Source organism: Marmota monax, unplaced genomic scaffold, assembly GCF_021218885.2.
Source record: "Marmota monax isolate L192 unplaced genomic scaffold, Marmota_monax_Labrador192_F-V1.1 WCK01_AAM20220418_F8-fsc00185, whole genome shotgun sequence".
NCBI classification, from domain to species: Eukaryota; Metazoa; Chordata; class Mammalia; order Rodentia; family Sciuridae; genus Marmota; species Marmota monax.
Genome location: NW_026693278.1, coordinates 2,795,475 through 2,822,754, shown reverse-complemented (window position 1 = coordinate 2,822,754; position 27,280 = coordinate 2,795,475). Strand labels below are relative to the sequence as shown.

At 49.6% G+C, this 27,280-nt stretch overlaps 2 protein-coding genes across 4 annotated transcripts in view; both read left to right on the top strand.

Annotated features, from left to right (window-relative positions):
• Gcn1 (GCN1 activator of EIF2AK4) overlaps positions 1-1,105 on the top strand; it is a 61,421-nt gene extending 60,316 nt beyond the window's left edge. For both annotated transcript variants that reach the window (XM_046456437.2, XM_046456436.2), the window contains exon 58: positions 409-1,105. In XM_046456437.2, coding sequence (XP_046312393.1) covers positions 409-534 — 126 coding nt within the window. In that variant the 3' untranslated portion in view covers positions 535-1,105. The remainder of the gene's footprint in view (positions 1-408) is intronic.
• A 9,455-nt stretch (positions 1,106-10,560) lies between these two features.
• Positions 10,561-26,926, top strand: Rab35 (RAB35, member RAS oncogene family). 2 transcript variants are annotated; one of them, XM_046456430.2, is made up of 6 exons: positions 10,562-10,766; positions 15,937-15,987; positions 18,740-18,863; positions 23,352-23,476; positions 23,554-23,678; positions 24,745-26,926. In XM_046456430.2, exons 1-6 carry the CDS (start codon positions 10,715-10,717, stop codon positions 24,871-24,873), a joined length of 606 nt encoding a protein of 201 aa, XP_046312386.1. In that variant the 5' UTR covers positions 10,562-10,714; the 3' UTR covers positions 24,874-26,926. The 2 variants fall into 2 exon arrangements, with proteins under 2 accessions (XP_046312387.1, XP_046312386.1); XM_046456431.2 differs by lacking the exon at positions 15,937-15,987 and having other exon boundaries at positions 10,561-10,766.
• Positions 26,927-27,280: the final 354 nt, after the last annotated feature.

Below are 27,280 nucleotides of genomic sequence, written 5' to 3'. Positions count from 1 at the left end.
CAGATTGAGAGTTAGGTGACTGTCCTGGTGCCTGAAAATAGATTTATCTTGGTTTTCAGACTTTTTCAGAAGTAGAGCTTTTTCTTCAAATAAAATCTCCATGGCTTCCAAGCATGTATCACAGACCCCAGTGGAGTGGCCTTTTTGAGGCCCAGAGTCCTGTTCCCTCAGCCCCCTGCCCCTGCAGGCAAAGCACTGAAAGCTGTGACATCTGCTTCCTCAGCTTAGGGAAAACGCATCTAGCGTTTTCCTGAGCTGTCCCTGGACCCATCTGATTGGCTTATTTTTTGCCAGATTCTGCCTCAGTGGCTTGGTTCTGAGGTTAGCATATGTCTTTGTCTTGATTTGACTGGGAATTTGAAGCCTTGTTTTCTGACTATGTCTCCTCACGCCCACTCTTCCTTACAGTCCCTCTCCAAGATCCTGGATGTGGCCAGCTTGGAGGTGCTGAATGAGTGCAACCGAAGGTCCCTGAAGAAGCTGGCCAGCCAGGCAGACTCCTCGGAGCAGGTGGATGACACCATTCTGACGTGATAGGCCTGGGCCCTGCTGTAGCGTTTCAGCTCCACATCTTTGTTCACTGTTTTCATTTTTGAAAATACGTTTGTTCCGATGGGGAGCTTATTAGATGGCATTCCCAGAAAGTATTTTAATATATCAACTGACCACAGCCAAAGCCTTAAATCAAACCCACACACAACTGAAAATTGCCTCCTCCATCCCACCCTTTTCTTTGAAGAGGAAAAGGAAAAGCACATGCATAAGCCTCAGCAAATGGCAGCCCAGGGCCGGCTATCTATCTCAGCTCGGCTATCTATCTCTATCTGGGACCAGGAGGGTCAAACTTCAGGTTCCTCTTCTGTGCTTGAGCTCTGGTTCAAGACCTGGCGCTACCAACCTTTGCCTAGATTCTGAGTGGGACATAGATCTGCAGAGCTCTGCCGAGTCTGGTATGTCTTGGCTTGGCTTTTCAATATTGTGCGGCCTGGTGGATCTGACCTCTGTTGGGTGAAAGTGATATGTAGCTCTGTCAGTTCCCAGGTCAGGGGAGGGTTTTTGAGCAGTCCGTTTGAAGGAGGAATGTTTAATAAAGGCTTTGATTTAATCTGAATAGAAGCAGATCTTTTATAATCTCCAAATATCCATTAATCATGAAGCTTCCTCATCTGGAATAAGGAAGGGTTTGCAACTGTTTTTGGTGGTGTTGGTGACACTGATTTCTGGGCATCCCTCTACCCTGCTTTCAGAAGTCTTTATCGATTCCTAGATCCTTACAGACATTTCAGCGGAAGGTGGGGCTCTGGTTGGCCACTTCCTGGCTCTGTCCTGACTTGGGAAGGTGGGAATCCCCTGGGGGTTAAGCTGTAGCGACCCATTCCCCTCCCCATCCCCCGTGGAGTAATGTTCCTACAGTCCAGGGACTTGCAAGAGGAAACTGGAGTTGCAGTTCAGCATCTGCCTCTTTTATGAATGATTTCCTTCCTCCTGATTCTTAGAAGGCTCGTGACATGTACATCCTGTCTGAGGGAGCACACCCCACTGGGCCTTAGTGACGCAAGTTTTTCTGGGTTTTTCTCTGGTCACAATACAGAACAAACCTCTATCAAAATTACTGGCCAGGCCTGTAAAAGGAAGAGAAATACAGAGTGGTGGTAGTGAAAAACAAAAACAAGCATTGTTTATTAATAATGCAGCAGAGGTTGAAAGTAGGCTTGTGACTCAACACTTCTGGTGAATAAGACAAGGTGACCTCTAAGGTGATTCTGATGAAATCCTTGCTTTCTATGCCCTAGTCTTATGTCACAGGACTTCCTATTGTTTTGCAGCAGACCTGGTCTCAGCTGGCTCGCAGTAATTGTAGAATCCCAATTGGGGCTGGAAAGGACCTTGAGAGGTCAGCTGAATTGGTCCCTACAGCCAGACAGCCAATGGTTTCAGCTTTTGGTAGCCATGGTAACTGTTCCCTGCTTTTGGGATTCAGATGGTCATCAGTGTCCTCCCAGCTGCCTAGGGCAAGTATCCAGCAAGCTGTCTGCATATGTGTTCACCTCTCCCAGGCAACTGTGGTGAAGAGCAGGAAGTTTTCCTTACAAGGGGACATGACTGGGAAGCCTTCACGGAGCCCTAGAGATTGTCTTCAGTGTTTCCTTCAGGGTCTTAGTTAGGTTCTTACATCTGCCTCTGGCTTTCAGTCCCCAGTCTGCAACTGGAGGGCAACATGACAAGCTTAGAGGTGGAAGACATTCATTAAGCAAAATCCAAAGGAAAAACACCAGTTTCCAGTTCCAGAAACTGGAGGAGGATGAGATCTCTGTGTTCAGAATAGATGGCTGGAGGTTGATTCACAGACGGTGATGACTCAAAGGCTCCTCGAGCATGCGGAATTGCATTCTCTGAGTCTGGAGGGAGGTTGTGAGCCCTCAGGAAGTGAGTGGCAAAGGGCTGTCACAGAATGACAGTGGAGCAGGCAAAAGGATCTTGTCCGGCTGGAGTCATAGCAATCCTGGAGGAAGTGAAGCTTGCAGTGGAGAAGCAGAAGCTATTTGTCCTCCTGGTTGGTAGAGCTGTTTAGCCTTGGGCAAGTCATCTAACCTTTCTGGGCCAGTTCTCTCATCTGTAAAATGAGGAATTTGGAATAGAAACTCTAAAAATCTATTGTTTTCAGTTATCCTTTAGGTGTTATTGGTACTTGCAACAAGTAATATTCAACATCATTTCATTTAATCCTCTCAAATGTCCTATGAAGTAGGTTCTTGCTACTGTGTTTCAGAGGAGGAAATTGTGGCACAGAGGTCATTGGCCTAGTCTCATATGGCCCCCAAATGGCAGTCTGTCCCCAGAGTTTACTTTCAGCCTTTCCCTCATCCCTCCTGGGCTGGTCAGACTTCAACATTTTTAGAACAAGTCCTCCAGACATTTCCAACTCACAGGAAATGAAAGTACATGTACAGCACCCTGGGTAAACGGATGTGCGAGCATCAGAAGACTGGCCCAGGGGTTCCATCCACCCCAGGCCCTCCCAGCTGCTCTGCAGGTGCAGGGAGCAGTACCTCACCCTGTTTACAGGACACTGGCTAGGAAAGTCTTCAGAGAAGTCTCTGAAGGGGAGACTTGTCTCATCTTTTTCTTCCCCATGTCTGAAAGTCAGTGACAATAGCGTGTCCTTTCTAAGCATAGAAAACCTAAATGGCATTCACAACCTTTTAGCTCAGGAGCTTCTGGTATCATGAGCATTAAGATGACTCTAAAGCGTAGGGTAGTGTGACATAGTTCAGATTCCCCTTTTAGGAACCAAACCTGCAGTTCTCCCCATCCACACTGCAATGCTAGAGGGCCTGGGAGAGGAACAGGGAAACTGCAGGACTGACACCATTTTGGATGCAGCAATTTAGAGACATTATTTGACTGATAGATTTTGAACATGATAGGTAATTAGGAATGTACTAATTCACAATAATGCGGCCGGAGGCAGCTAGGGAAGAATAGAGGAGTGTTTTTCTTCTGAGTATGGTTCTGTGTGGATATATTTAAAAATTTTTTTTTTCGTTGTAGATGGACACAGTACCTTTATTTTATTTATTTATTGTATGTGGTGCTGAGGATTGAACCCAGTGCCTTACGTGTGCCAGGCAAGGCGCTCTTGCAGTTGAGCCACAACCCCTGCCTGTGGATTTATCTTAAATTGCTTCATGTCTTTCAGAATTAGAACATTAAGAAAAAAGAAGAACCAGTCTAATATGAAGGTCTTTTAGACTCTAAAATATTTCAAAGGAAATGTAGACACCATTTTGCTTTAAAGCTCTGGTATACTGGAGTCACAGGGACTTTGAAGTCAGATCTAAATCTTTATTCCTTAATATCAAGCTCTGTGTCTTAAGGCATGTTCCATGGACTCTCAGCATGTTGCCTCATCTTTATGGTGATTGTACAATCTCACAGGGTTGTCTGGATTGAATGACAATCCATTCTGCACAAGGCCAGGCACATAGGAAGTTCTTGATATGTGGAGGGTGTAAGAAAAATATGTCTGGGAAAAGAGGAGCCTATTACCACGTATTGTAGTACAGCATTTTCACATCTGGGAATTCAGTGCTGGACTCAGATGTATCCTCAGTTTCTTGAACCCATAGTTTAAAAAGCTAATAATGAAATCCATTTCTTTTGAAGACTAATGATATAATGATGACCATTTTTTTTTTTCTTGGTATTAGGGATTGAACACAGGGGTGCTTTACTACTGAGCTATATCCCCAGCCTTTTTAAAAAAATATTTTATTTAGAGATAGGGTCTTACTGAGTTGCTTAGGGCCTCACTCAGTTGCTGAGGCTGGCTTTGAACTCGTGATCCTCCTGTCTCAGCCTCCTGAGCCACTGGGATTAGAGGCATGCACCATTGCGCCTGGCCTAATGATGACTTTTGACTACCCAAAATGCCAGATGGGGGCTGGAGTTGTAGCTCAGTGGTGGAGCACTTTCCTCATATATGTGAGGCACTAGGTTGATCCTCAGCACCACATAACAATTAAAAAACAAAGGTGTCCATCTACAACAACAACAAAAAAGCTTTAAAAGAATGCTAGGTGGAAGGTACATCAGCAAATGTAAGGGTCTCCACGGTGCACAGGTCGGAAGGCTTGGCTATCACCCTTTCCACACAATTGCCATCTTTATTTTAGGAAGAGTAAAGTTAAGATGGGAAGGAGTATCTCTGAGGTCATGCAGCCACTTGGCAGCAGGACTAGAAAAAAACCCAAATTTCTTGATTCTCTGGTCACCAAGCCCCAGGGCCATTCTATAAAAAATAATTTGGAAGGTGAATTTAACAAAAGGAACTAGTCAGGTTCTTGGCATGTGGCTTTGCAGAGTGACTGGATTTCACTTTTCAGGAGAGGTGGAGCCTGATTGCTTCACTGGGTGGTACTGAGCTGTCCCCTGGTTCTGCTATGAGGGCTCCTGGCTTCCTGGCCTGCCAGAGGGAAACTGGAAAAGCTGGTCCAAGAGTATTATTGCCCCAGTAGAATTTCTGGATAAGACCTTTTTGTACCCAAATGGAAGACCCTGGGCCCCTTCTGATACTATTCTGAGATCAGTTTCTCTAGTGAGAAGGCAGGCTCAACACTGGGACAGTGAATGCATCAGAAGTTCCTCAGAGCTGTGCGATTGCTTTGAGAGAAAGTTGTGGACAATCCTTACCACTCAGGTTCCCACAAGAGAGAGGTGGGGAAGCTGGTGTTCCGCAGTGTCTAATCCAGCCTTTCTCAAACATTTGTGCCTCAGGAGCCCTTTATACTTTTAGAAATCATTGATGATCCCAAAGGGTTCTTGCTTATGTACATTTTACCTGTTGACATTTGCCAGTTTAGAAATCACATTCACATTATTCATTAAAAAATAACCCACTGTATGTTAGCAATAAATAACCATAACAGATATGTTTTCCAAAACAAAAACCATGTTAGTGAGGAGAGGAATTATTTGGCATTTTTATAAATCTTTCGTATCTGGATTCTCATATCTGCTTCAGCGTTCAATCTGTTACAATATCACGTGTCTTATAAACTCTGGAAAACACTACATAAGTGAATGAGAGTGAAAAGGCAAAAAAATTTTAAGTGTTATGAACATGTTTTCACTTCACAGATCCTTTGAAAGGGTCCTGGGAAGCTCTGAGATTCTCTAGACCACCTTTGGAAAAGCCACTAATCTATTCCAAGAGATGAAGGGGGTAAAAATCCTATTGAATGGTTTGGAGGTCAGGAGAGGGAGAGGTTAGACCCCCTCAATTTGACCCACACTCCACAGAAAGCAAACTCAGAGGGTTCTAATAGATTATTTTTGAGATTCCTCCCAACTGTTAAATTCCACATGTGGCTTCACTTTAATTCAACAGACACCAAACACCTGCTATGGGCTAAGTCTCCAAAGGATATGAAGATGAATAAGACATGGCCCTTGCAATCAGAGAATTTGTTATGTAATTGGGGGTCACATAATGTCAGGGCAAGGCCCGCTGCCAAATGTCTGGAAATGGCATCAGGCTAGCAGGTAATGGAGAAAGGGCTAATTTCCACTTCCCCATCAAAGGGAAAAACCAGATGCAATTTCCTTTCCTTTTGAACCAGCATGTTGAATAATGCCCCACTGGCATTCAAGGTCCCTATCATCATTTACCTATCTTTGAATTATTTGCTACCCACTTTACCTCTTGTATGATTGCAGCATGTGTCCTTAGCAAGCTGAGAATCCGCGATGCTGATCAGTTTGAAATCTGGCTGTTCCAGGGCCCGCCACCTCCACAGCACTGAACTTTGTTCCTGCTGCTGCTGCCCTCAGGGCACTGCTGTCTGTCTACAAGGCCTTGCCATGAGGTCCCCCTCTCCTTGACCCCCTTAGCTTTCCCACTGGTGACACCTTACTTCCCAGATCTCCTCCTTGCCAAATTAAGCTCTTTGAAGTGTCCTTAGCCCATCTTCTCCCGAAATTTCCAATCTCTGCTGCTCACTGGCTGCTAAGCTTTTCTTCATTCAGCTCCATTGCTCCCTATCAACCCTTTTCTTCATTCACTGCCAAAACTTGTTGAAGGGATGGCAGAGACCAGCCCGCTCCCTGGCATCATTGTTCCTGTAAACTTCTGCATACTCCCTGTCCCCTTTACTCTGCTTTATTTTGCCAACACATTTGTTGCCTATGTTCTGTACCAGAATGGAAGCTCCCTAAAAGCAGGGATTTTTGAATTTTGCTTCCTGTTGAATCCCCATCATCCAGATAAGTGCTGGGCATATAGCAGGCCCTCATATTTTTGTTGAAAGAATGAATGACTTGTCTTTCCCCACTATACTGTAACTCTGTAAGGTTACAGAGGCTTTGTTTTGTTCATGTTTTACATTTATATCTTCAGCACAATGCCTGGCACCTAATAAGGATGTTTTGGATTAGTGAATGAATCCAGTTCCAGATAAATTATATATTTTGTTGTTGTTGTTTTGGGGGACACCAGGGATTGAACTCAGGGGCACTTGACCACCGAGTCACATCTCCAGCCCTATTTTGTATTTTATTTATTTAGAGACAGGTTCTCACTGAGTTGTTTAGCGCTTTGCTTTTCCTGAGGCTGGCTTTGACTTTGTGATCCTCCTGTCTCAGCCCCCCAACCCCAAGCCACTGGGATTACAGGTGTGGGTCACTGCACCAGACAGTTATTTTCTTTTAAAGTTGCTTTTGCCAGGTGTGGTGGCTCACGACTGCAAATTGGGAGGCTGAGGCAAGAGGATTGAAAGTTCAAGGCCAGCCTCAGCAATTTAGTGAGGCCCTAAGCAACTTAGCAACACCATGTCTCAAAAAATAAAAAGGACTGGGGATGTAGCTCAGTGGTAAAGTGCTCTGGGTTCAGTCTCCAGTACCCAAAAAAGCTGCTTGGGTTGCTATTGTTTATATATTGTCCTTTGCATCTTCCCCTTCCTGCTGTGACCTCCACCTTGGCTTCAGCAATAACCTTCAAAGCTCTGCAGCTGAAATCCATCCTGCACATGTTGCCACATTACTTAGCTAAAATAATATTCTGATATTGCTCTTCTGCTCAACAACTGCCAGTGCCTCCCCCTTGTAGTTTCTAATGTATAAAACAGACATTGTTGCAAGCTGTTCAGAACCGTGGAAAAACTTTCTCATTGGCGCATACAGATCAATCAAGTCAGTTCATGATGTGCATATATATATATATATATATATATGAAAGATATATATATATATATATGTGATATATAAACACACATATATACATATATGTATATACATGTTTGTTTGTTTTTTCATAGAGACTGTAACAGCTCGTCACTGAATTGTAGCTTAAACAAATGTAAAACAATGTTTCTAGAGGAAAATGCTCAGGTTCATTTCAGGATGCCAAGCACAGTTCCCTGCCTGTAGGGAATTCCCCCTCTAAGCCAAAATTGGTGATTCTTATGGGCTGTGACAGCGGCTGTCTAAATACACCTGACATTTAAAGCACTTTCATATTCCAGTGTCATCATGAAATCTTCATGATGAAATCTTTACCCCATCATTCTAGCCAACAGTGATAGTTTTCCTGATCTGAAGTCTAGATGGCTTATTTGACAGCTGTTCTATCTACTATATTATCATGTATTTTTAATTCCTGAGTATGTCTTAACTCTGAAGAGACTGTAAGCTCTTGGAGGGAAATGGATCTGTTCTTACATGCTGTACAATCTGTGAGCATTCATTAAATAGTCACTGTGTAAATGGAGGAATTAATGCCTATTGCATTCCAGATGACACATCCAGGCAAAACCAGGAAACTCATCTTCATAATGGCCCTTTCTGAGTTACCTCCCTGCAAAGTGTCCTGTAGCCCTAATATCAGGAAGCTGACTTGGAAATGTGTATGAGTGTCTACAATAGGAAATGGCTTAAAGTATCAATGAGTCGGTGTGAAATGACCTTGATTAATGTTAGCTACTGTTTTTCACAGGCCTCTATGTGCCAGGTCACTTACATACAGCTATAGTTTTCTGTGAGGAAGCTGGAGCTCTAAGACAGTGTCATATGTCTTACTCAAAAACTTTTCAGGGATACAATCAAGATTTTAAACTTGGCATTGAAAACAAAGTGCTTTTGACCTTAGAGCAGGTTTTCAAGACGATGTGGAATAACCTATTGTCTCACAGGCTGGTTCAGGGATGGTATGCTTGTCTGAGGGCTACACTGAAACTTCTACTTCCTAAAACTGCTGGTTCAAAGGGAATGGTACTGTTTCCAGACCAAGGATTTTTCTTTTTCTTTTTCTTTTTTTTTAAACCAAAAGCACATGAGCAGTTTCTCTCCCCACCACTGCCTTCAGATTCCAAGCCCATGGTCATCTGACATCTTCTCTGCTCTTGGAAAAACTCAAGACTTGGATCAGGTCAGGCATGGTAGCACATGCCTGTAATCCCAGTGACTAGGGAGGCTGAGGTAGGAGGATCACAAGTTCAAGGTCATCCTGGGCAATTTAGCAAGACCCTGTTTCAAAATATAAATAATAGGGTTGGTAGAGTGCCCCTAGGTTTGATCCCCAGTGCTACCAAAAAAAAAAAAAGAAGAAGAAGAAAGGAAAAAGGCTTGAGTCAGACACTCCATGTGCTGTTCAAGGATCTTGCCTGCAACATTGTTTATAACAACAAAAATAATGAACTACACGATTCCTTATTATCAGCAGAGTGGTTAAATGATAGTATGGTTAACCACTGGGGGTGAGGTTGATGCCATGCAGCCGTGAAATTTTATATATGGCTTCAGAGAAAAAGCAAGATTCATATGTGTATAATCAGGAAATTCACAGGGCATTTTACATTTACTATTTGTTAAGCATTTTAAAGTATCCAAGAAACTTAATTAAACAGGGGTTGCCCGTGAGAAGTGCTTCAGAAGGAAACACCAATAACTTGAACTTTCAGTAAGTTTTGTACATTTTTTTGAAAACCAGGAGCATTGCTTTTTATTAAGTCAAATAAAACGAAGATTGATAAAATGAGTAGAACTGTTCAGCAGATGTGTGACTAGAAAGGGAGAGTTACAACAGGTAATAAGGACATTAAAGTCTCCCTAGTTCTACATTGAGGATGACAGTGGTAACATCCTGATTTCAACTCCAAGGGGTAGAACAGGTGAGAACTCACTTGTAGAAATGGAAAAACCTGGGCTCAACTTTTAGCTGCTCGGGCATCCGTAACTACAAGACTTTGAGATGAGTATCTAGGTGGTGTGAAATTGGAGGCGAGAGCGGCTGCCTTCAGTGTCTGGACGCGTCTTACACACTGGGTCACTCTTTTCCCAGGCTCTGCTTCAAGCTGGACGGATTCTGGTTCTGGAACTACTCTGCCCATTTTACCAAAGGGACATCTCAGGCTCCAAGGGTCACGGAGCTGGGATGTGATTTCGCCCCATCGCTGACCTCAAGGCCTTTCTCTAGTAGCTACGTTCCGGCAGGCCATTCCTGTCCCTGCTGAACTCGGCAGCCACCTGCCACCCTCTATGGCGGGCCTGGGACACTGGGGGTCCCGAGCCAGCACCGCCGAGGCGGCGTCGACGCAGCAAGGGGCGAGGTGCCCGCGTCTTCCACAGCCAAACGAGTCTGCCTTCACCATTCGAATCCCGGGACCGGAGAAACCCGGAGCTCGGCGTGAGCCCGCCCCCGGCCGCTGAGCGCCTCTCCTCTCCGCAGCGCGTGCGGTCTCGAAGATGAGGGAGCGAGAACGTCCACGGCCAAGAAGGCCCTCTGGGACCCTCGGCTTCTGTCAGTTAGAGCTGGACCGTGACCATATTCCGCAAGCCCTTGGGACCGCGAGCCGCGGCGGCGACGTTCCCCTTGGAAACGCGAGGAAGGCGGGCCCGCGCTCGCCGGGACTGTGCCAGGGCGCGTGCGCGGTGCGCGTGCGTGACGAGGGCGCGGCCGGTCGGGGCTGCGGCTGCGCAAAGGCGGTACCAGGCCTTGCGCCTGCGCAGTGGCGGGGCGGGGCGGGAAGAAGGGAGGCGGTGGCACCGGCGGCGGCTGCTGAAGAGGAGGAGGAGGAGGAGGGGGAGCGAAGGGAGGTGTTTCTGTCAGTTCCGGCTGTTTGTTCGGGAAGTGGATCCGCCGCTGCCGGAGCAGCCCGGAGGGAGCTGCGGATCGCGAGGCCAGTACCGACCCCGCCCGCGCGCACCGCCCCCGCCCGCCATGGCCCGGGACTACGACCACCTCTTCAAGCTGCTCATCATCGGCGACAGCGGTGAGGGCCGCAGCGGCCGGAGGCGGCGCGGGCCCTGCCGGGCGCGGCCCGCGGGGGCCTCAGGCGGGCGGGCAGGCGGGCGGGGAGGTGCCGGCCCGCGCGGGGAGGGCGGGCGGGGCTGGCCGGCGGCCGCGGGCCCTAGGGGCGCGCCGAGGGGCTCCGGGCCGCGCGGAGCAGAGTCGGGGCGCCGGGCTGCCTAGCGGAGGGGCCGAGCGCGCGGGGTTCACTCCCCGCGCCTGTTCCTGCCTCACGTGTGACCTTGGTCAAGTCGCGTATTTTCTGGAGTTGGAGAGACCTGGGTTCGAGTCCTGGGATTACCAGCTTCTTCACTCTGTGACCTTGGGCAAGTTGCATCACCTTTCTGAGCCTCAGTTCCTGCATCTGAGAAGTGGGGACTTGCCTCGCTGGGTGGTGTGAGTGAGTATTCAGTGAGATAAAGTGGGCAAAGTGCTTAGCGCCCGTTCTGGCGTAAAATAAGTTCTAATTCAGTGTTAGCTATTGTTGTTATCATCATCCGTATCTTTTGTAAGACTCACTCCTCTGTAAAATGGGGATATTCCCAGACGTGTCTAATGGGATTGCTGTGAGGTTTAGATGAGGTAAGGCACGTGAAGGCTTCAGCATGGTTCTGCTGAATTATTATTAAATGTCTGCATTGTTCAGTTTCCTCATCCGTAAAATGGAATAGTAGTAAATCCATCTCAGAAGGCTGATGTGAATGTTCAGTGAGATCCTGCATATGTAGTGTTCAGTAGAGTGCTTGACTAACAGCAGTGGTCTTTGCTGTCACCCCACCCTACTATGAACCAGAGGAAAATTAGGGGTGGCTTAGCCAATATTACAAATGTGGGCTACATGCACACTCCTTGAGTCTTCCTAGCTCAGATGGCTGCTCCATGTCTAGTTCCTAGAACAGTGCCTGGCAGCCAGTAATAGTTGTTGAATGAATGAACATTGAGTGTCTGCACAAAAGGTAGATTAAGTTTTGGCAAGAGTGAAGGGTTTTAGAGGTGTTGGGAGTGTGACAGGTGAGCAGGTTTATGGGTTGACCAAGGCAGGCCCCAGAAGGTTTATGGGAGTATAGCTGAGGTGCTGCGATTATATGATGTCCAGGAAGGAGGCTTGAGAGCAGCTAAGTTTACAGACCAGACCTGAGTTGAGTGTGGGGAAGCTGGTCATGTGATGATTAGAGGCAGAGGCCAGATTGGTGGTAGAGCCCATGGATTGCTAAGGAGAGAGGGAACCAAATCCCTTTTAAGATTCAGAGTGTGCGGGTATTAGATGCAGTGTTATAGATGAATGGTAGAAATGGATTGTTTTTTGGTCTCACTTATGAAGTGGGATTGGGAATGTTGTTGGTGGCTTAGATCTGGTGGAAGATGGCTGGGGTTTCTGTGGTTGCTGATGGAGGGGAGATGTAAGGGGAAGAGTTGGGGGCTAACCAACCAATAAGATGGAGGAGTCCCTGTGGTTGGGGATGGAGTTAGAAAGGTGGAGGACTGATTGGTTATGGTTTGAATGAAATAACTAGATAAGCTGTGATGCCTTGTACTTTGACATGGCCTTTGGCACTCCTCAGGGTCCTGAGGCTTATACCTTTATAGGCTTTACTTTCTGCTCTGGCCTTGGTTCTGAGCAGCTGGCCCCAAGGTGATTTCTCTCCTTTTGCAATTAAAGTTAGACCATCATGGTCAAAGGTCTTTACCCCCTGCAAGTCATCTTCAGCTTGTGTGTTGACTCCAAAAATGAAAGGCCTAAAGTTAGCAAGAAGATGCAGCTTGTTGGCTTTTCTACCCCAAAAAACCAGGGGATGATTTTGGCATTCTTTCTCAACAGTGCACTTTGCCTGGGGTATTGATTTTGCGCTCAGAAGTCAGGTATGGGAGAAGACTCATGGGGTCAAGATTTATGTGGTCTGGCTCCTATTTCAGTCTGAGCATGTAGGCCTGGCTTGTGGAGAGGAGCTAGATGCTTTGCTGTTTGATTTCTCCTGACAATGACTTAATACTCCAAGTTGAACACTTAGGAGACTGGGAGATGGTAGCCTTGGGAGTTCAAACTAAGCTTTGCAGCTGAGTGGGGAACCTGACATCCTCACTACCCCACACTGGCCTCCTTGTGTGTGTACTTCCTTAGGGGCATATCAAATGATTTCACAGATACTTTCTCATCTGATTCTCACCCATCACCGTGCAGCTTGTCAAATAAGGAAACTAAGGCTCAGAGGAGGTGACTGGCTTGCCCCAAATCACACAGCTTCTCAGAGGCAAAGCTGGGAATTAATGCACATCCTTCTAATATGGGTGAGAGCATCTGGTGTCAGGCTGGCAAACTGTAGGTCCTCAATGAATGTTAGTTTCTTTCTTTATAAATCTAGAGTTCTTCTTCCCACTCTGCCACATTGCACATGCTTCTGGAATTTATTCCCTCAGTTTTTGCATCTCTTCTCTTATGCCTGTGATTCTACACTTCCTCTTTATTTTTTGTGACATTGGCTCAGATTTGTAACCACATTTCATCTGCATCTACTGGGTCAGTCATCCTCATTCTTAGAACCTGGAGTGGCTTTCAGAGACCTAGTTAAAGCCCTTCACTTTACAGATGAGTAAACTGAGGCTCAGAGATGTGATGTGACTTGTCTGAGGCTGTACAGTGAGGCTGTTGCTAAGACGACTAAAATTGAGACCGCTTCACTTGAAGGTCTAAGGGTCTGCAACAGGTTGGAATTGAAGCAAAGAGGAGCGAGGGGTCAGAAGCCCAGGGGAGGACCAGGGCCAAGGTGAAGACTTTTGTGTGGCTGGCATGAGAAGGACCAGAGGCAGAATGCAGGCAAGTGCTGTGACAGTTGAGTGTCATGTCACCCAGCTGCCAAGAGGCATTGAATGCTGCTGGGGCCTGTTCTTCTGCAGGGTAGGAGATGATGGGATTTGGAGGTTTCTTGCTGGAGGTGGCCATAGGGAACCTTAGGCTATGGCAAAAGTAGGTTGGTACCCTCTGCTTCTTCCCAAGGCCAGTGCTGTAGGTAGCGGTGTGTTTTCTCAAGGAAGCCTCCTCCTGGGATATTTGGGAGGGGTCATCTCAGTGGGTTTCTGTTCCTTTTAGAGGGAGAGCAGTGTGGGATCTGATGTCAGGTCCAAAGCAGCAGACCATGTGGTGACTCTTGTGGCCTTTCTGCAGCCTAATGGTTTTCAGCTGCTCTGTAGAGGACCTTGGGGGGTAAATGTAGGGGATGCTACTGTGACACTGCAGAGAGTACCACCCGCTGTCTTTTTGCAGATATGTGGATTTGGATAAATTTTAATTTTAAAGAGGATTCTGCTCCCCAAAAGTTTGAACACTGCTGCTTTGGCTCCTGTTAATTCTGCAGTCATAGCATTAGGTAGCATAGCTGTCAATGAGATTGGCATTTTTCCAGTCATAATTCATGAAGCAGTGTTTTGCTGGTGCCTATTTAGTGCTGGGCCCAGCTTACACACTGAATTCACAGGGCGGATGAGGCCAGGTCTGTGTACTAGAGGAACTCACAACCTAGTGGCTCAGACACAAGCATTTAGCTGAGTAAGCTGGTCCCAGAAGGCTCTAGGAGAAAGCGAAGGAGACAGCAGCGCCAATCGGGTGTTAGTGTCAGGCAGAGCGCCGGTGAGGACCCAGCCCAGAACTTGGGCTCTCCTTGGGCTTAGCAGGAAGCCTCATGGCTGAGCAATGAGGAAGTGGTGTTGAGCGAGAGCGCTGCAGGCCTGGGGCTGAGCAGCAGGTGCTATGGGCACACACCTGTCTCAGGGAGCCTCACCCCAGCCTGTCTTTGGGAAGGCAGACCTGGTTGTGCTCAGAGAAACAAGTTCTTCTGGACAACCCTGGATAACTCACTTGAAGTCCCCAGAGAGATCCTTAGAGAAGACTGGCCCAGGAGGATGTCAGGGGTTAGGTTAAGAGAAACACAAATGCTAGTGTGCAGCAGTGGTTTACAGCTTTGGGTAATAGGGAGTGGGGGTGGAGGCCCTGCCCTCTTTGAGAATCAGATTAAAGCCTTGGGCTTCTCCCACAAATAGGCATATGTACTCAAAATTTGCATGTAGTTGCAGGGTGTTTATGAGATCCTAGGTTAATATCTCATAGCTTTGATGGCATTTCCATTAAAAGTCAAGCAAAAGTAAGATGTAGGAGCCCACTGGGATCACTTAATTCTGCTTCCTGAGACAGGTGCTAGAAGGCTTCCCCAGCAGGAGGTATCAGGAGGCACTGCAGAGCCCTGGAGTTAGGATCTCTGCTCTGCTGCTTCCTGTGGTGGCGCCTTAGGTCAGCTGCTTGGCTTCTGGGAGCTGCAGCTTCCTCATCTGAGGGGATGTAGTTGGGATTCTGGGAGCAACAAAGTGTCCACCATGCAGAGTCAGTGCATGTTAATTATTTTCTTCTGAGTTTGATTGGACTTAAGGGTTATGGGTTGGGGGAGGGCAGGAGGTCACAGGATAGGTGCACTTAACAGGTTGTAGCCACCGTGTATGAGATCAAGGGGAGCTAGGCTAATGAGAGTTCTGTCTGTGGAATAAGCAGCCAGGAGCTTCCTCAGTTTGTGCCGTGGCCTGAGCACTTGTGTGCCGGTGGCCTGATAGGATCCTGCAGAGTCCACCACACCACCCACCTAGCTGGTGGTGATTCAGCCAGGGGAAGGTGGCTGATGCTTTTAGCCGTGGGTCTCGGTTTCCCCCCCTGCAGCATAGCCCTGATGATCTCAAGGGTTCTTTTCAGTTCTAAAATTCCTTGTTTCAAGCTCCATATGTGGTGGGTGGTTTTCTAGAGACCATGTTCTGGATGCACCAGGGGGACCAGTCTCATTTGGTTGACCTTTCTCCTTCTGTGTCTGTCTGTCATCTCTTATCTCCCTCTGGACTGCCAGGACAGCTCTCAGCAGTGCTGAGAAGTGAGACCCTCTGTCATCTCCCCCCAGGGATTTAGGAGCAGCTTGTCTTACACTAGGATGAAGAAGAAGGTCAGGGATTGAGTGAAGAGATGTGCGTGGTGTATGGCTGGTTGGGGAGATAGGAAGCAGCCTTGAGCAGACAGCTGGCACCACCAAGCTCCTTGTGGGGACTCAGGCAGCAACTCCCTGAGGAAGGATGGGGCGGGAGGGAGGAACGCACCAGCCTGCTGATCGTGGCGCTCTCTCCTGCAGGTGTGGGCAAGAGCAGCTTACTGTTACGATTCGCAGACAACACTTTCTCAGGTGAGTCTTCCCCTGGGTGCTGGTGGGACATTTGGATTTTGAAACCCCCTTCCCTGGCACCAGAACACACTGGCTTCTGCCTAATGTGGGGAACTTTCTCATTCTGGTTTTCAGAGGAAGGAAGAAGAGGGCTGGAGGCTTAGGTCAGAGGCCTCTGAGTTCCGCCTTAATCCATCTTGTTGAAAATCTCCTTTACCACTCATCGTTTCCCTGTCCAGCATCATCTTGTGTTCAACTTTTTTTTTTTTAATTTAAAGTTAAAAAGATTTAGAAGACAGTCCATGCTTAAATTAAAATAAAATTTCCAACAGGAAGGACTTACTAATGTGAAGAATACCAGTTGTCCCTGCACTTGCCCCTCTGCTGCCCCAGGAGCCTGTGTTTATGGGGGGTGTACCTTTCAGCTGCTTTCGGACTCCATTCCTTCTCAGTCTACCAAAAGTGCTTCCACGTTGCTATATGTAGACCTCCCTGGTTCCTTTTAGTGGCTCTGAAGTTCGCTGCACTGTGCATGGATGTACCACAGTTCATTACCAGTGCTCTTGTTATGTGTGTGGTTTCTGGTTGCTTCTGTTTTAATTGATGCTGCACTACTTGGGATATAGTGTATATTTGTTCTTGTACACGCAGTTTCCATAGAAGTGGGGTTACTGGGTCACAAGGTATGTACATTTACAATTTTCGTAGATAATGCCAACTTGCCTTTCAAAGAAGCTGAGATAATTTATAGTCCCACTGAAGGGTTTGAAAGTATCCCTTGTCAACTTGATCAGGGCTTCATTTTTGTTAAACTGATAGACAGAAAGTGCTGTAAAGTTTGAATTAGTATTTCCCTGATCACTGGTAAGATTGAGCATGTTTTTGTTTGTTAAATACATCATGATACAGGGGCTTCAGGTTGGGTTGGCCTGCCTGAGTAAGAACTGAAGTGTGATTATCTTACAGGGAATTGCTCTGCTGTGTTTGAGGGCAAGCTACACTTAGGAAGTTATTACATGGCTAATGCCTCTCTCTTGGTGGCGAAGTAGATTTTTGCCCTCTTCCTCTCCCTGAAATGGCTCTGCAGCTCTGCTGGTGTTGGGGTATTGGAAAAAACTGGCTTCTCTCTGTTACCCTGATGTAGCAACTAAGCCTCAGTTCATCTGTGAAGTAGAAATTGTGGTTGTCCCTCTGATATAGATTGTTGTGGGATCTCCTGAGAGAGTGCACATCACAGTACTTGGAACAAAGTAATCGCTGAGTATGCACCAGCTATTTGTGGTTGTTATTATCTTCTGTTCAAGGATGATAATTACTGATCAACCTCTAGCTATGCTGGAAAACATTCCTCTTCCTCCATGAAGTCCCTCTAACTCCCCATCAAATCCGCTTTCCACTCTTGGGTGACTCTTTCGCAGTCTCTCTTCTTTCTGAGTGTGCTCCCAGTAGCTTGGCACATCGTTGGCTTTAGCTGGAGGCATAATGACAGCACTTGCCCATGTCTCACGCTGCTGAATTCACTCTGCTACTCTCTCTGAATCCATACATCTCTGGCAGGTTCTTTTCTCTGTTCAACAGCCGTGGTGGCCCTCTCTCACCTGAACAGAGTTTACAGCAAGTTTCTCCACTTGGGGACTCTTCATACTTTGCATCTTGTAACTCTGTGTTGAGGGGCTGTCCTGTGTGTTGAAGGATTTTAAGCAGCATCCCTGGGCTAGATCTATCCAGCAAGTGGCCAGTTGCGTTGTAATAACCAACAGTGTCTCCAGACTTAAAAGTCATTCCTGGTTGAGAACCACTGGTCTTTATAATCTGTTTCCAGCTTTCTTTCTCTTACTGCTCATACTGCTTATTCTTCCTTTGGTTTTTAATTTTTTTTTTTCACTCATTCAACTACAAGGTGTTTTTTGAGTGCCTAACTGTGCGAGGACTCCGCATGCCTTGGCGTTGTCCAAGACTGGAGGAGCACCAGGTGCATTCTGGTTGAGCTTTGACCTTTATCTTGCTTCACACGGTCATCTGTGTGTCTCATTTCCTACATCATGTTACATGGGGTGCTCCAAAGGGAGGGAGAACTTGTGTTCTTTGTGGTCACCTTTGTGAGCCTGGACTGGACCGACTCACTGGCCATTCTACTCAAATCCATCTTTCACACAGATGCCCCAAGAAAGCTGCTTAACATGCAGCTCATGCCCCTGGTTAAAACCCTCACTGCCTCCCCATCGCACAAAGAGAGTCCAGATTCTCGAAAATGGCACAAAGGCCCAGAGACCTGGCCTTGGCCCTCCACCTGCCTCCCACCACAGGCGTGGCCTCACCTGCACCATTGCTGTTTTGCTACTGTCTCTCCTGCCTGGAGCAGTGCTTTTCAGACTGTGGGTTGGGTCCTGTTTGTCTTTAGGAAGTTAATTTTGTGGATCGTTAAATTCTTTTTAAAAATAGAATAGAAAAGAAAAACCCAGAGTGCATCACAGGTCTGGCCCTTTCTCATGTTAGAGCTGACATGTCCCCACCCCTGCCCACATGAACAGAGTCTGTCCCTCTTCCCTCAGTACCATCCTAGATTTTATTTCCTTTGTAGCATTTATCACTGTGAATTGTCTTTCTCAGTTTCTTTCACTGTATCCTGTCTCACTTCCATTGGGGGTCCCCTCAGGGCAGGCCATATCTTACTTGGGTCTCTGGGGTCTGGACTTGGTGGGACACTCTGTGGGTGGGGCAGTGTGAGACAAAGGGTCTCTGCTGGGCCTGGCTGATGTCGGTGTGTGTGCAGGCAGCTACATCACCACCATCGGAGTGGATTTCAAGATTCGGACAGTGGAGATCAACGGGGAGAAAGTGAAGCTGCAGATCTGGGACACGGCGGGGCAGGAGCGCTTCCGCACCATCACTTCCACGTGAGTCCCCGTCCCACTCCCACCTGCAGCCCCTGCCTCAGACACTGTGGATTTTTGCACAAAGTTGAGTAGAGTGCTGGTCGTAGAAATCACTGGGTGGCTCCCAAGGCTGTAGGGAACTGAGCTCTTTGATGACCTCAGTGGGTGGGACTTGGCTGTGTCCTTCCCCTTCCTGAAGATGTCAGGACGTGGGGAAGTGCTGTGGCTGCTGTGGGGTGGGCGGACTGGCAGTGGCTGAGCACCCTGGCTCTGGTGTCCGGCAGGACAGTGACTGTGTACCCTCCCCTTGGACACTCAGCTTTTCCCTCAGAGTGGCAATAGCCGTGGTGTTTGCCTTACCAGGTGTTTGTGACGTGCCGGGTCCAAGTGAACACTGAGTCAGTGGCAGTTCCTCTTGGCAGGTGTCCATTCTGTGCGGGCTCCCCTCACCCAGGCCGACTCCTCGGAGGTGGCTCTCTTGGGAGGCCTGGAAGAACGTGGGTATGTGGGAGCCCCTTCCTCCCCGCAGAGCTTCGGCCGGAAAGTCGGTCCCTAGTGTGTTGCCCTCCCTCATTTGTCACCGCGGTGCCTTTGTGGTTCTCAGCTACAGACAGGACAGAGCCAAGGCCTGACTCCAGGTCCTGTGCAGGGGCTCTTGGTTCTTAGGCTTTTGAGGGGACAGATTCCAGGAACGCAGGGCTTGAAGGCGAACAGTTTGAAATTTAAATTTCTGTTCTGCTGTGTGTCCTTGGGCAAGTTGCCTAAACTCTCTGGGTTTCAGTTTCCCATGGGGTTTATTTTTAGGATTTGTTTGAATGTTGGGACCTGTGTCCAGATCCCCTGCTTTGAGCTTTTTGTGGGTCACCTCCATTAATTCTCTCATAATTCTCTATGCTTGGTGCTACTATTATCCTCATTTTACAGAAGTAGTCTGCTCCCAGTGATGGCAGAGCCCTGGTTCTACAGTGGGGAGGCTGCCTTCACCCCAGGGCAGTTCCCCTGAGAGGGCGTGGAAGGCTATGAGAAAGTTCCCTGGCCAGAGACCCCTGTCCTCCCTTCAGAATGGAAGCAGGGTGGAGCCAGGCCTGTGCCATCCCAGGCTCTTCAGGAGCCTCTGAGGGTGGGGAAGTGAAGGTGAAGCACTCGCGCAGTGGCAGCTGGGAGTGTGGGCAGAGCAGGGCTACTGGCTGGGCAGGAGGGGCAGTCACTTTGCCCTGTGCTGAGCACATGAATATCATAGCCTTGAATGACTGAAGCCCTGCGGGTTCCCAAACCTGGGGCTGCCTGGGCACAGTCCTGCGGGACGCAGTGATTGAGCTGCCTGAGTGGGGGCTGTCAGCCGGTGTCCCTACAGTGTAGTGAGGACTTGGGGAGGGCTAGGTGTCAGGATTGATGTTGAAAACTTTGGGTCGCCTGGAGCCTATAGGCCCATGTATGAGCCCCACATGGGGCATCAGGGTTGCCAGATCTGGCCACTTACCTCACTTATCCTTACTCTGGGCCAGGAATGTCGCTAAGTCATCACCAACTTTATTTCACTTAATGCCAATGAAGAAGTTTGTGATTATCTTCTTCTTCTTCTTCTTCTTCTTCTTATTATTATTATTATTATTATTATTTTGGTGGTGCTGGGGATTGAACCTAGGGCTTTGTGCATGCCAGGCACGCACTCTACCAATGAGCCATATCCCCAGCCCCCTGTGATTATCTCCATTTTATGCACAAGAAAACATGCCCGGAGAGGGCAAAGTGACATAGCTCAGTTTCTTAGGATCAGAATTGAGGCCCATCTGATGCCAAAGCTCAGGCCTCTACCTAGTTCATGGTCTTGTGGCCCCACAGACTGGGCACAGCTCCTCCTTCACTGTCTTCCTTCTGGGGTTTAAAACCAGTTGGGGGCTTCAGGGCAGCAGAGATAATAGACCTGTGCCCTTGGGAGATGCTGGGGGCTGGGAGCTGGGCCCTGGGGTGTCTGAACCCTTCCTGCAGCAGAGGCTCCTGCTGCTGTTCCCCTGCCACACAGTCACTTCTTTTTGGGACTGGGTGGGGTGGGAAGAGGGACTGGCTCCTCCATTCTCTTGGGGAGATTTTGGATGGGTCGCCCAGCTCCTGGGGCAGTTTGTGTTTTTTCAAGGTGCTTGGGAAAGTGGGTGACTGCATACTGGCAGCCTTTGGGCGCTGGCTGGTCCCTGGTGTCTGGGGATGATAAAGGTTGTCCTCATTTAGGGTTCCTTAGCCCCTGAGGTGGGAGGCATGCAGGGCCCACCCAGGGGCCACAGAGACTTGTGCCTTATGTTGGCGGTTGACAAAGAAGGAAGGAGTAGGGAGGGACAGTCAGGGTGCAGAATCGTGAACTTTTTTGACCTGGGGCATTGAAAGAGAAACCAAAATTGCATCCTGTGACGGATGCTGAGGTTTGCTGCCCCTGAGAGGTGTGGCTGGGGGAGGGGTGGGATGGAGGGAGGAGGGAGAAGTGAAGAGGAAGAGGAGCCCTGGTGCTGGCCCACGAGTCATACCTGGGGACCAGGATATCGGGCTGGACATTCCACTCAGCCTTGGAGTCCTCACTGGTGAGATGGCTGTCCTGACACCTGTTGGGCCATGTTGTTTGCAAAGATGAACAAGGTGGTGGATGCAGAGTGCTCAGCCCTTGCCTGGCCTGGGCCAAATGTCTGCTGCTGGGACGTGATTCCTGCTGGGCAGCGATTCCCACCGTGTGGGAGCCCAGAAGCACCAGAGCCCTGAGCCCAAGCTCCTACGGAGACCAGAGCTCCACTCAGATTGAGCCCCTTCCCTGGGCCCCAGGGCCACCGAGGTTCCCAGGAAGCAGCAGGGGTTTGTGCTGGGGCCATGGCTGGAGGCATTTCTTGGCATCTTAGCCGTCTTGGGCAAAGGAGATTTGCAGAGGCTGCTAGCACTTCCTCTGCTGGCAGGGGACAGTGGCCTGTCTTCATGGTTCCCGGCAGGCACTCCCGCACCCGCCCTGGAGGCGTCCACCAAGCTGGTTGGTGTGCTGAGCTGGCACCGGGCTGCAGTAGGGCCAGGGCTGGTTCTTGGGCCCAGAGCTGAGACAATGGGATTGTCAAGCTCCCCCAAAGCCAAGGAGCAATGCACCCTGGACAGAATGAGGAGTCCTGGGAGATCTCCTGGGATGTCTGGGGGGTGGAGACAGACAGGACCCCAAGCATGGTGGAGGCTCCTCTTCCAGCAAGCTGTCTCTTGGTTTCCTGCCACCTCTGTCTGGGACCCCAGATTGCCACGGAGAGAATAAAGAGCACCCCAGTGTTCACTCTCCCCAGCCCTGTGGTGGTGTGTTAGGTGCCTGTATCCCCATTTCATAGCTGTGGAAACGGAGGCTGTGGCCGGTGGAGCTAGGGTTACTCTTTGTCCTCCGACTGGCCATGAATGTGAAGGCTTCTCAGAGAGCTGGTGGGCAGGCAGGTGACAAGCTGTACCCACCACCTGTCTGCTGCACCCTTTCTCAGCCTGTGCATCCTGTGCCACCTCAGAACCAGGGCTTGGGAAGGAGTTGCTTTCCAGGTGTGCTGCAGGAGCATGCAGGTGCTCAGGGCCAGGCAGGTGGCTGCTAGAAGGTCGGGAGGAAGCAGCCTGTCCCCTCAGGGTTTGCCTCCTGGGTGTCGGAAGAAGCCCCCAGTGACAGAAAAATCTCTGCAGCTTTGGGGAGGAGAGGTGCAGAGGGACATTGTTGGGGGTTACATAGTGCTGGGACAGGGTGCTTCCTGGCCTCTAAGGCCAGGGTTTCAGGGAAGTGTGAAGCTCCGTCCTCTTGTTCCACGGTCTTCATCGTCCCCTCGACTGTTGGTGTGAATGCGGCTGCTTGGTCTGAAGGTCCCTACCAGGTGTCTGGAGAGGAACGTTGACACCCTTCTTCCTTCCAGGCCTGACCAGCTTGGGTCTGCATGTTGGGTGGTGGTGTAGCTGGCCCCCCTTCTAGGCACTCTGGTGCCCACACAGCTCCCACACTGTCCCTGCCATTAGAATGGATAAGCCAAGAGTGGCAGGAAGGGAAGTGCCACCTGCCCTTGAGGGAGGGGACACAGATATACCAGGGCTCATGAATAGTGCAGCTTCTTGGATTGGCATTTTACTAAATCAGATTTGAGGAAGGAAAATTTTTTGAATGTTTAAACAGGGATAGTGATGACATGATGTCAAATACAAAAATTGTCTGAATTCTAAAAATAAAAGGAGAACTTTGTAGGAGTTTCCGGCTGGTGGCAGACTGAGTCATCTGGGGTGACTCTTTTGACCTGGTCTGCCACCTCAGGGCCAGCCACCCCTCCTCTGCTAGTACCCTGGGGACAGGTGTGAGGAGCTTGTGCTGCTGATGCAGGCCAGGAGTGGGCACGGTGGCCAAGGCCAGGTGCACAGTCCAGCTGCTGAGTGCCAGAATGACTGCTTCTCCCCCACCACTGTCCTGCTGTGGGCAGGCAGGTCATTGGGTCATAGGGATGGGCTGAAGCCCTGACATACACCTTGGCCTTACAGGTATTATCGAGGGACTCATGGGGTCATTGTTGTTTACGACGTCACCAGTGCTGAGTCCTTTGTCAATGTCAAGCGGTGGCTTCACGAAATTAACCAGAACTGTGATGATGTGTGCCGAATATTAGGTGAGGCTGGGGACAGTGGGGTGGAGGGTGGCAGGAGGTGGCCTTACAGGGATGGCTGACTCTGCCTTGCCTTGAAGTGGGCAATAAGAATGATGACCCCGAGCGGAAGGTGGTGGAGACGGAAGACGCCTACAAGTTTGCCGGGCAGATGGGGATCCAGTTGTTTGAGACCAGCGCTAAGGAGAATGTCAACGTGGAGGAGGTGAGTCCCTGGGGAGCGGGAGAGGTGGCCCTGCTCGACCCCCACATCCCTCTCCTCCCCCAGCTTGCTCACGGCCTCTGAGTGAGCAGTGGAAACATTATAGTGACTAACGTCTGTTGGGTGCTTGCTGGGTGCGGGCCCTCAGAAGGTCTTAGCTGGTGTCTCCGCAGTCCTCTGAGACAGGTACCACATCTGCATTTCTAATCGGCAAAACTGAGGTTCTAGAACATCACTCAGCTAATAAGAGGCTCAAACTTAGATCTGCCCACCCCTGGCCTTCCCTCACCCCTCCACTGTCAAATCATTCTGCTCTGGCTTTCCTGGGGACTTAGTTCCTTTCCTGTGGCTTCCAGAGCAAGCGGGGCTGGCTGGCCACACCATGGTGGGGAACACAGACTCCTCAGAGTCAGGCTAAGGCCCCAATCCTAGAGCCACCCTCTGTGTGGACTTCATTTGTTCATCTGTAGCTTGAGGGGAACGTGAGCCCTGCCTTGCAAAGATTGAGTCGAGTCATGTCGAGTGCTTGGCACGAAGTACATGCTTGGCAGACGCTGGCTGGGCTTTTTCGTGCCTTCTGCTCCCACCACTGGGGTTACTGTTACCTGCCTTTCTGGGCGGAGTGGAGAGGACTGTGCATTGGTACATGGAGCTTCACTGGACCCTAGCACTGGAATGGTGTTGGGTGGTCCGGGAAAGTTTCTGGGCAGTACCTCGGGGCCCCACGTACACTGAGGTGGCATGGGGTGGGCAGACTGGGGTCCCCTTCTGTCTGCTTACAGGACAGGGCAGCTCTGTATTGTCAGAAGATTCCAGCTCCAGAAGAAAGGGGTTCTCCCATCAGTGGAAAATCCCCGAGAGTGACTTCCCCTTGTTCACACAGTTTGTGGGTCTTTAGTGTCCCCTGTTGACCTTTCAGTAGTTCACCTCCTCCTCCTAGAAAGGGTTTGGAGGACACACCTGCCAAGCCCTTCACGAGCAGAAACAAAGCTGGGCCTGGGGGGCAGCGGTGCCAGTCTGCCCGGGCCTCCCGCTGGGTCTGGGCTAGTCCTGCTGTGTCACCTTGCAGATGTTCAACTGCATCACAGAGCTCGTTCTCCGAGCAAAGAAAGACAACCTGGCGAAACAGCAGCAGCAGCAACAAAATGATGTCGTGAAGCTCACGAAGAACAGTAAACGAAAGAAACGCTGCTGCTAATGCCCCTCAGGCCACGCAGAGACTGCACTGCGGTCCCTCCCCGAGCCCGAGGCCTGCAGGGGTCCTCGGGGGACAGTCTCAGTTTCGTGCCGTTATTTAAAGAATTCTCTCCACGTTTTTTATTGGGAGGCGCCATCGGCACTTCCTCCCCTTCCCTCTCGAGTGCCAAGAAGGTGTTGGACGAGCCCGCCCTTCCCACTGGTGCCCTCCTCCCTGCTGAGGCGCCTGGACCTGGTGAGGACGCTGCCAGCCAAGCGGACTGATTAACCAATTTGTACATAGTGTATATTGCTTTAACCAGCTGCACACCCTTGTTCTGCTCTGGCCTTGGCCTCCTTAATGTCACCTGTTGCAACAGACCCTCCCCAGCCCTCCCCACCGCCAGCAGCTTCCCGCGGAGGCAGTGTCTCCTTCAAGCTGCGTCTGTGGCCGACCTGGGCTGGAGTGGGCTCTGTGTTGCTCACTCTCCTGCAGGTTGGTGGCTTCTGTCCCTGCCATGCAGGCTCTGACCCCTCTCCAGGGTCTATGCCAGCTGTTCTCCTGACCCCACAATTGCTCTGGGAGCTGGGGAAACCTGGCCTTGAGGCAGCCCTGCCCTCTGCTGGCCCCATGCCTTTGGTTCCACAGAGGCAGGTAGTCTTGGCCTCTGGCTGACAGGTTTCTTTTCCTGCCTTCTAGATGCCTCTGGTACAAACCCAGAGGTGCTGTGTCTTCTTAGAACCCACATGTTTCTGTTCCAACAGAAAGGTAGGGGTGTGTTTGTGCAGAGATGGGGCTTTCAGGGGGCTATAGGAGCATTATTTTAACAGATAAAGAATATGAAGCCAAATCAAATGAATCAAGTTCCTCACAATTATTTTCTTTCCCTGAGGTTTGATTGGCACAGCAGCACAAGTTGTGGCTGTCCTACTTTGGGTCCAGTGTTCTTATAAAAAGCAAATGGCTTTCTGTCCTTGTGGGGCTGGGCTCCTAGCCCTTTCTTGGGAAGAGCCAGAAGTCTATGATACAGCACCAGGCACTTCTGGATGTAGGGGGTGGGCACCAGGGGCTGCTGAGTAATGGGAAGGACACCTCTGAACTGGGCCAGGAGACCTTGGATCACTGACGTAACTGTTGTAGTATGAAGGCGGTAGGATTGCTTAGCAGACGGCAAGGATGGTAGCGGGGCTGGCTAGGGCAGCCAGTTTTGATCTACCCCAGTCCCCTGGTGAAAAGCCAGGGTGTCTGCATATGATTATTGCTCTCCCCTTCTGTGGGACACATCATTCCCCCTTCCCCTAAAAGGATCACGTAACCTGGGAAGAACTGATTTCAGCATCATGAAGTGTTTTATTAGATTTCCTTTCCTAGGCGATTTCCAGGTAAAGCCCTGATTGGACAATCACATCACAGATCACACTGCAGATTTTCCGTGTTAACACTGTGGATGGGTTTTTAATCAATAAAAAATGGGGGTTTCTTCTCACCTGTTTCTCCACTTGTCCAAACTGCCAAAAGACGGGGTTCCGTGTCAGGCCTTTGCTTTGGAGCTGCAGGCTGGGGTCATGGGGCCATGGGTGGTGGAGGCAGGGGCGAGGAGGGTGCTGCAGGCAGCCCCATCTGGCTGGGGTAGCTGGGAACAGAAGTGGGGTCTCTGCCCTCAGGACTGTCCTGGCTGACCAGGAGCCTGTGGCCCAGGGGTCATACTTGCCTCTGAGCACTCAGGTGAGGCCGTATGGAGTGCTTGCAAACTCAAGCAATAAGGGTGATCCTGTGAGCTTCCAGCCCGGGACAGAAGCCGAAGTGGCTTCTGGCACCTGGACGCCCAGATGCAGGTGGTGGGTTAATTTTGGTGACGACAGTGTCTGTCCCATTGAGTGTCACACGCATGAATGGGGGGGTTGTTGGGTGGGGGTGGGGGACTCAGGGCTAGACCGACATCCTGGTGGACCTGATGTGAAATTCCTGTCAAACAACAACTTTTAAATGGTTTGCTAGGATTATTTCTGTATTGAAAGTTTCTAATTATGCTTTTTAAAAAAAATCACTAAAAATAAAGGTTCAAGCTGCCAAATTTTCTTTCAGGGTCTTTTTGCTCTGCTCTGAGTGGGCCTGGCTTCTTCCCACCTATTATGTCCAGCTCTTGTATTTAGCCTGAGTCTTGTACAGGTGTCAAGGCCCTGGGACACTAAGAAGCCAAGTCCATTTTCTCCATGAGCAATTGGTCCAGGGTTGAGCATCAGTCTGGACGGAAAGCACTGGCTGGGAGCACGCATGGGCAGGTGCCAGGGGAGGCTCCATGTTTATTCTCCACAGGCCAGAAGGACGCAGTGGAAGCTTTTGCCTGGAATGATTTCTCTGGATGTTTTCTGCCAAGCCCCAAGGCCCTGTTCTCAGCCTGGGGAGCAGTGCTGGCAGGGCTGTCTGG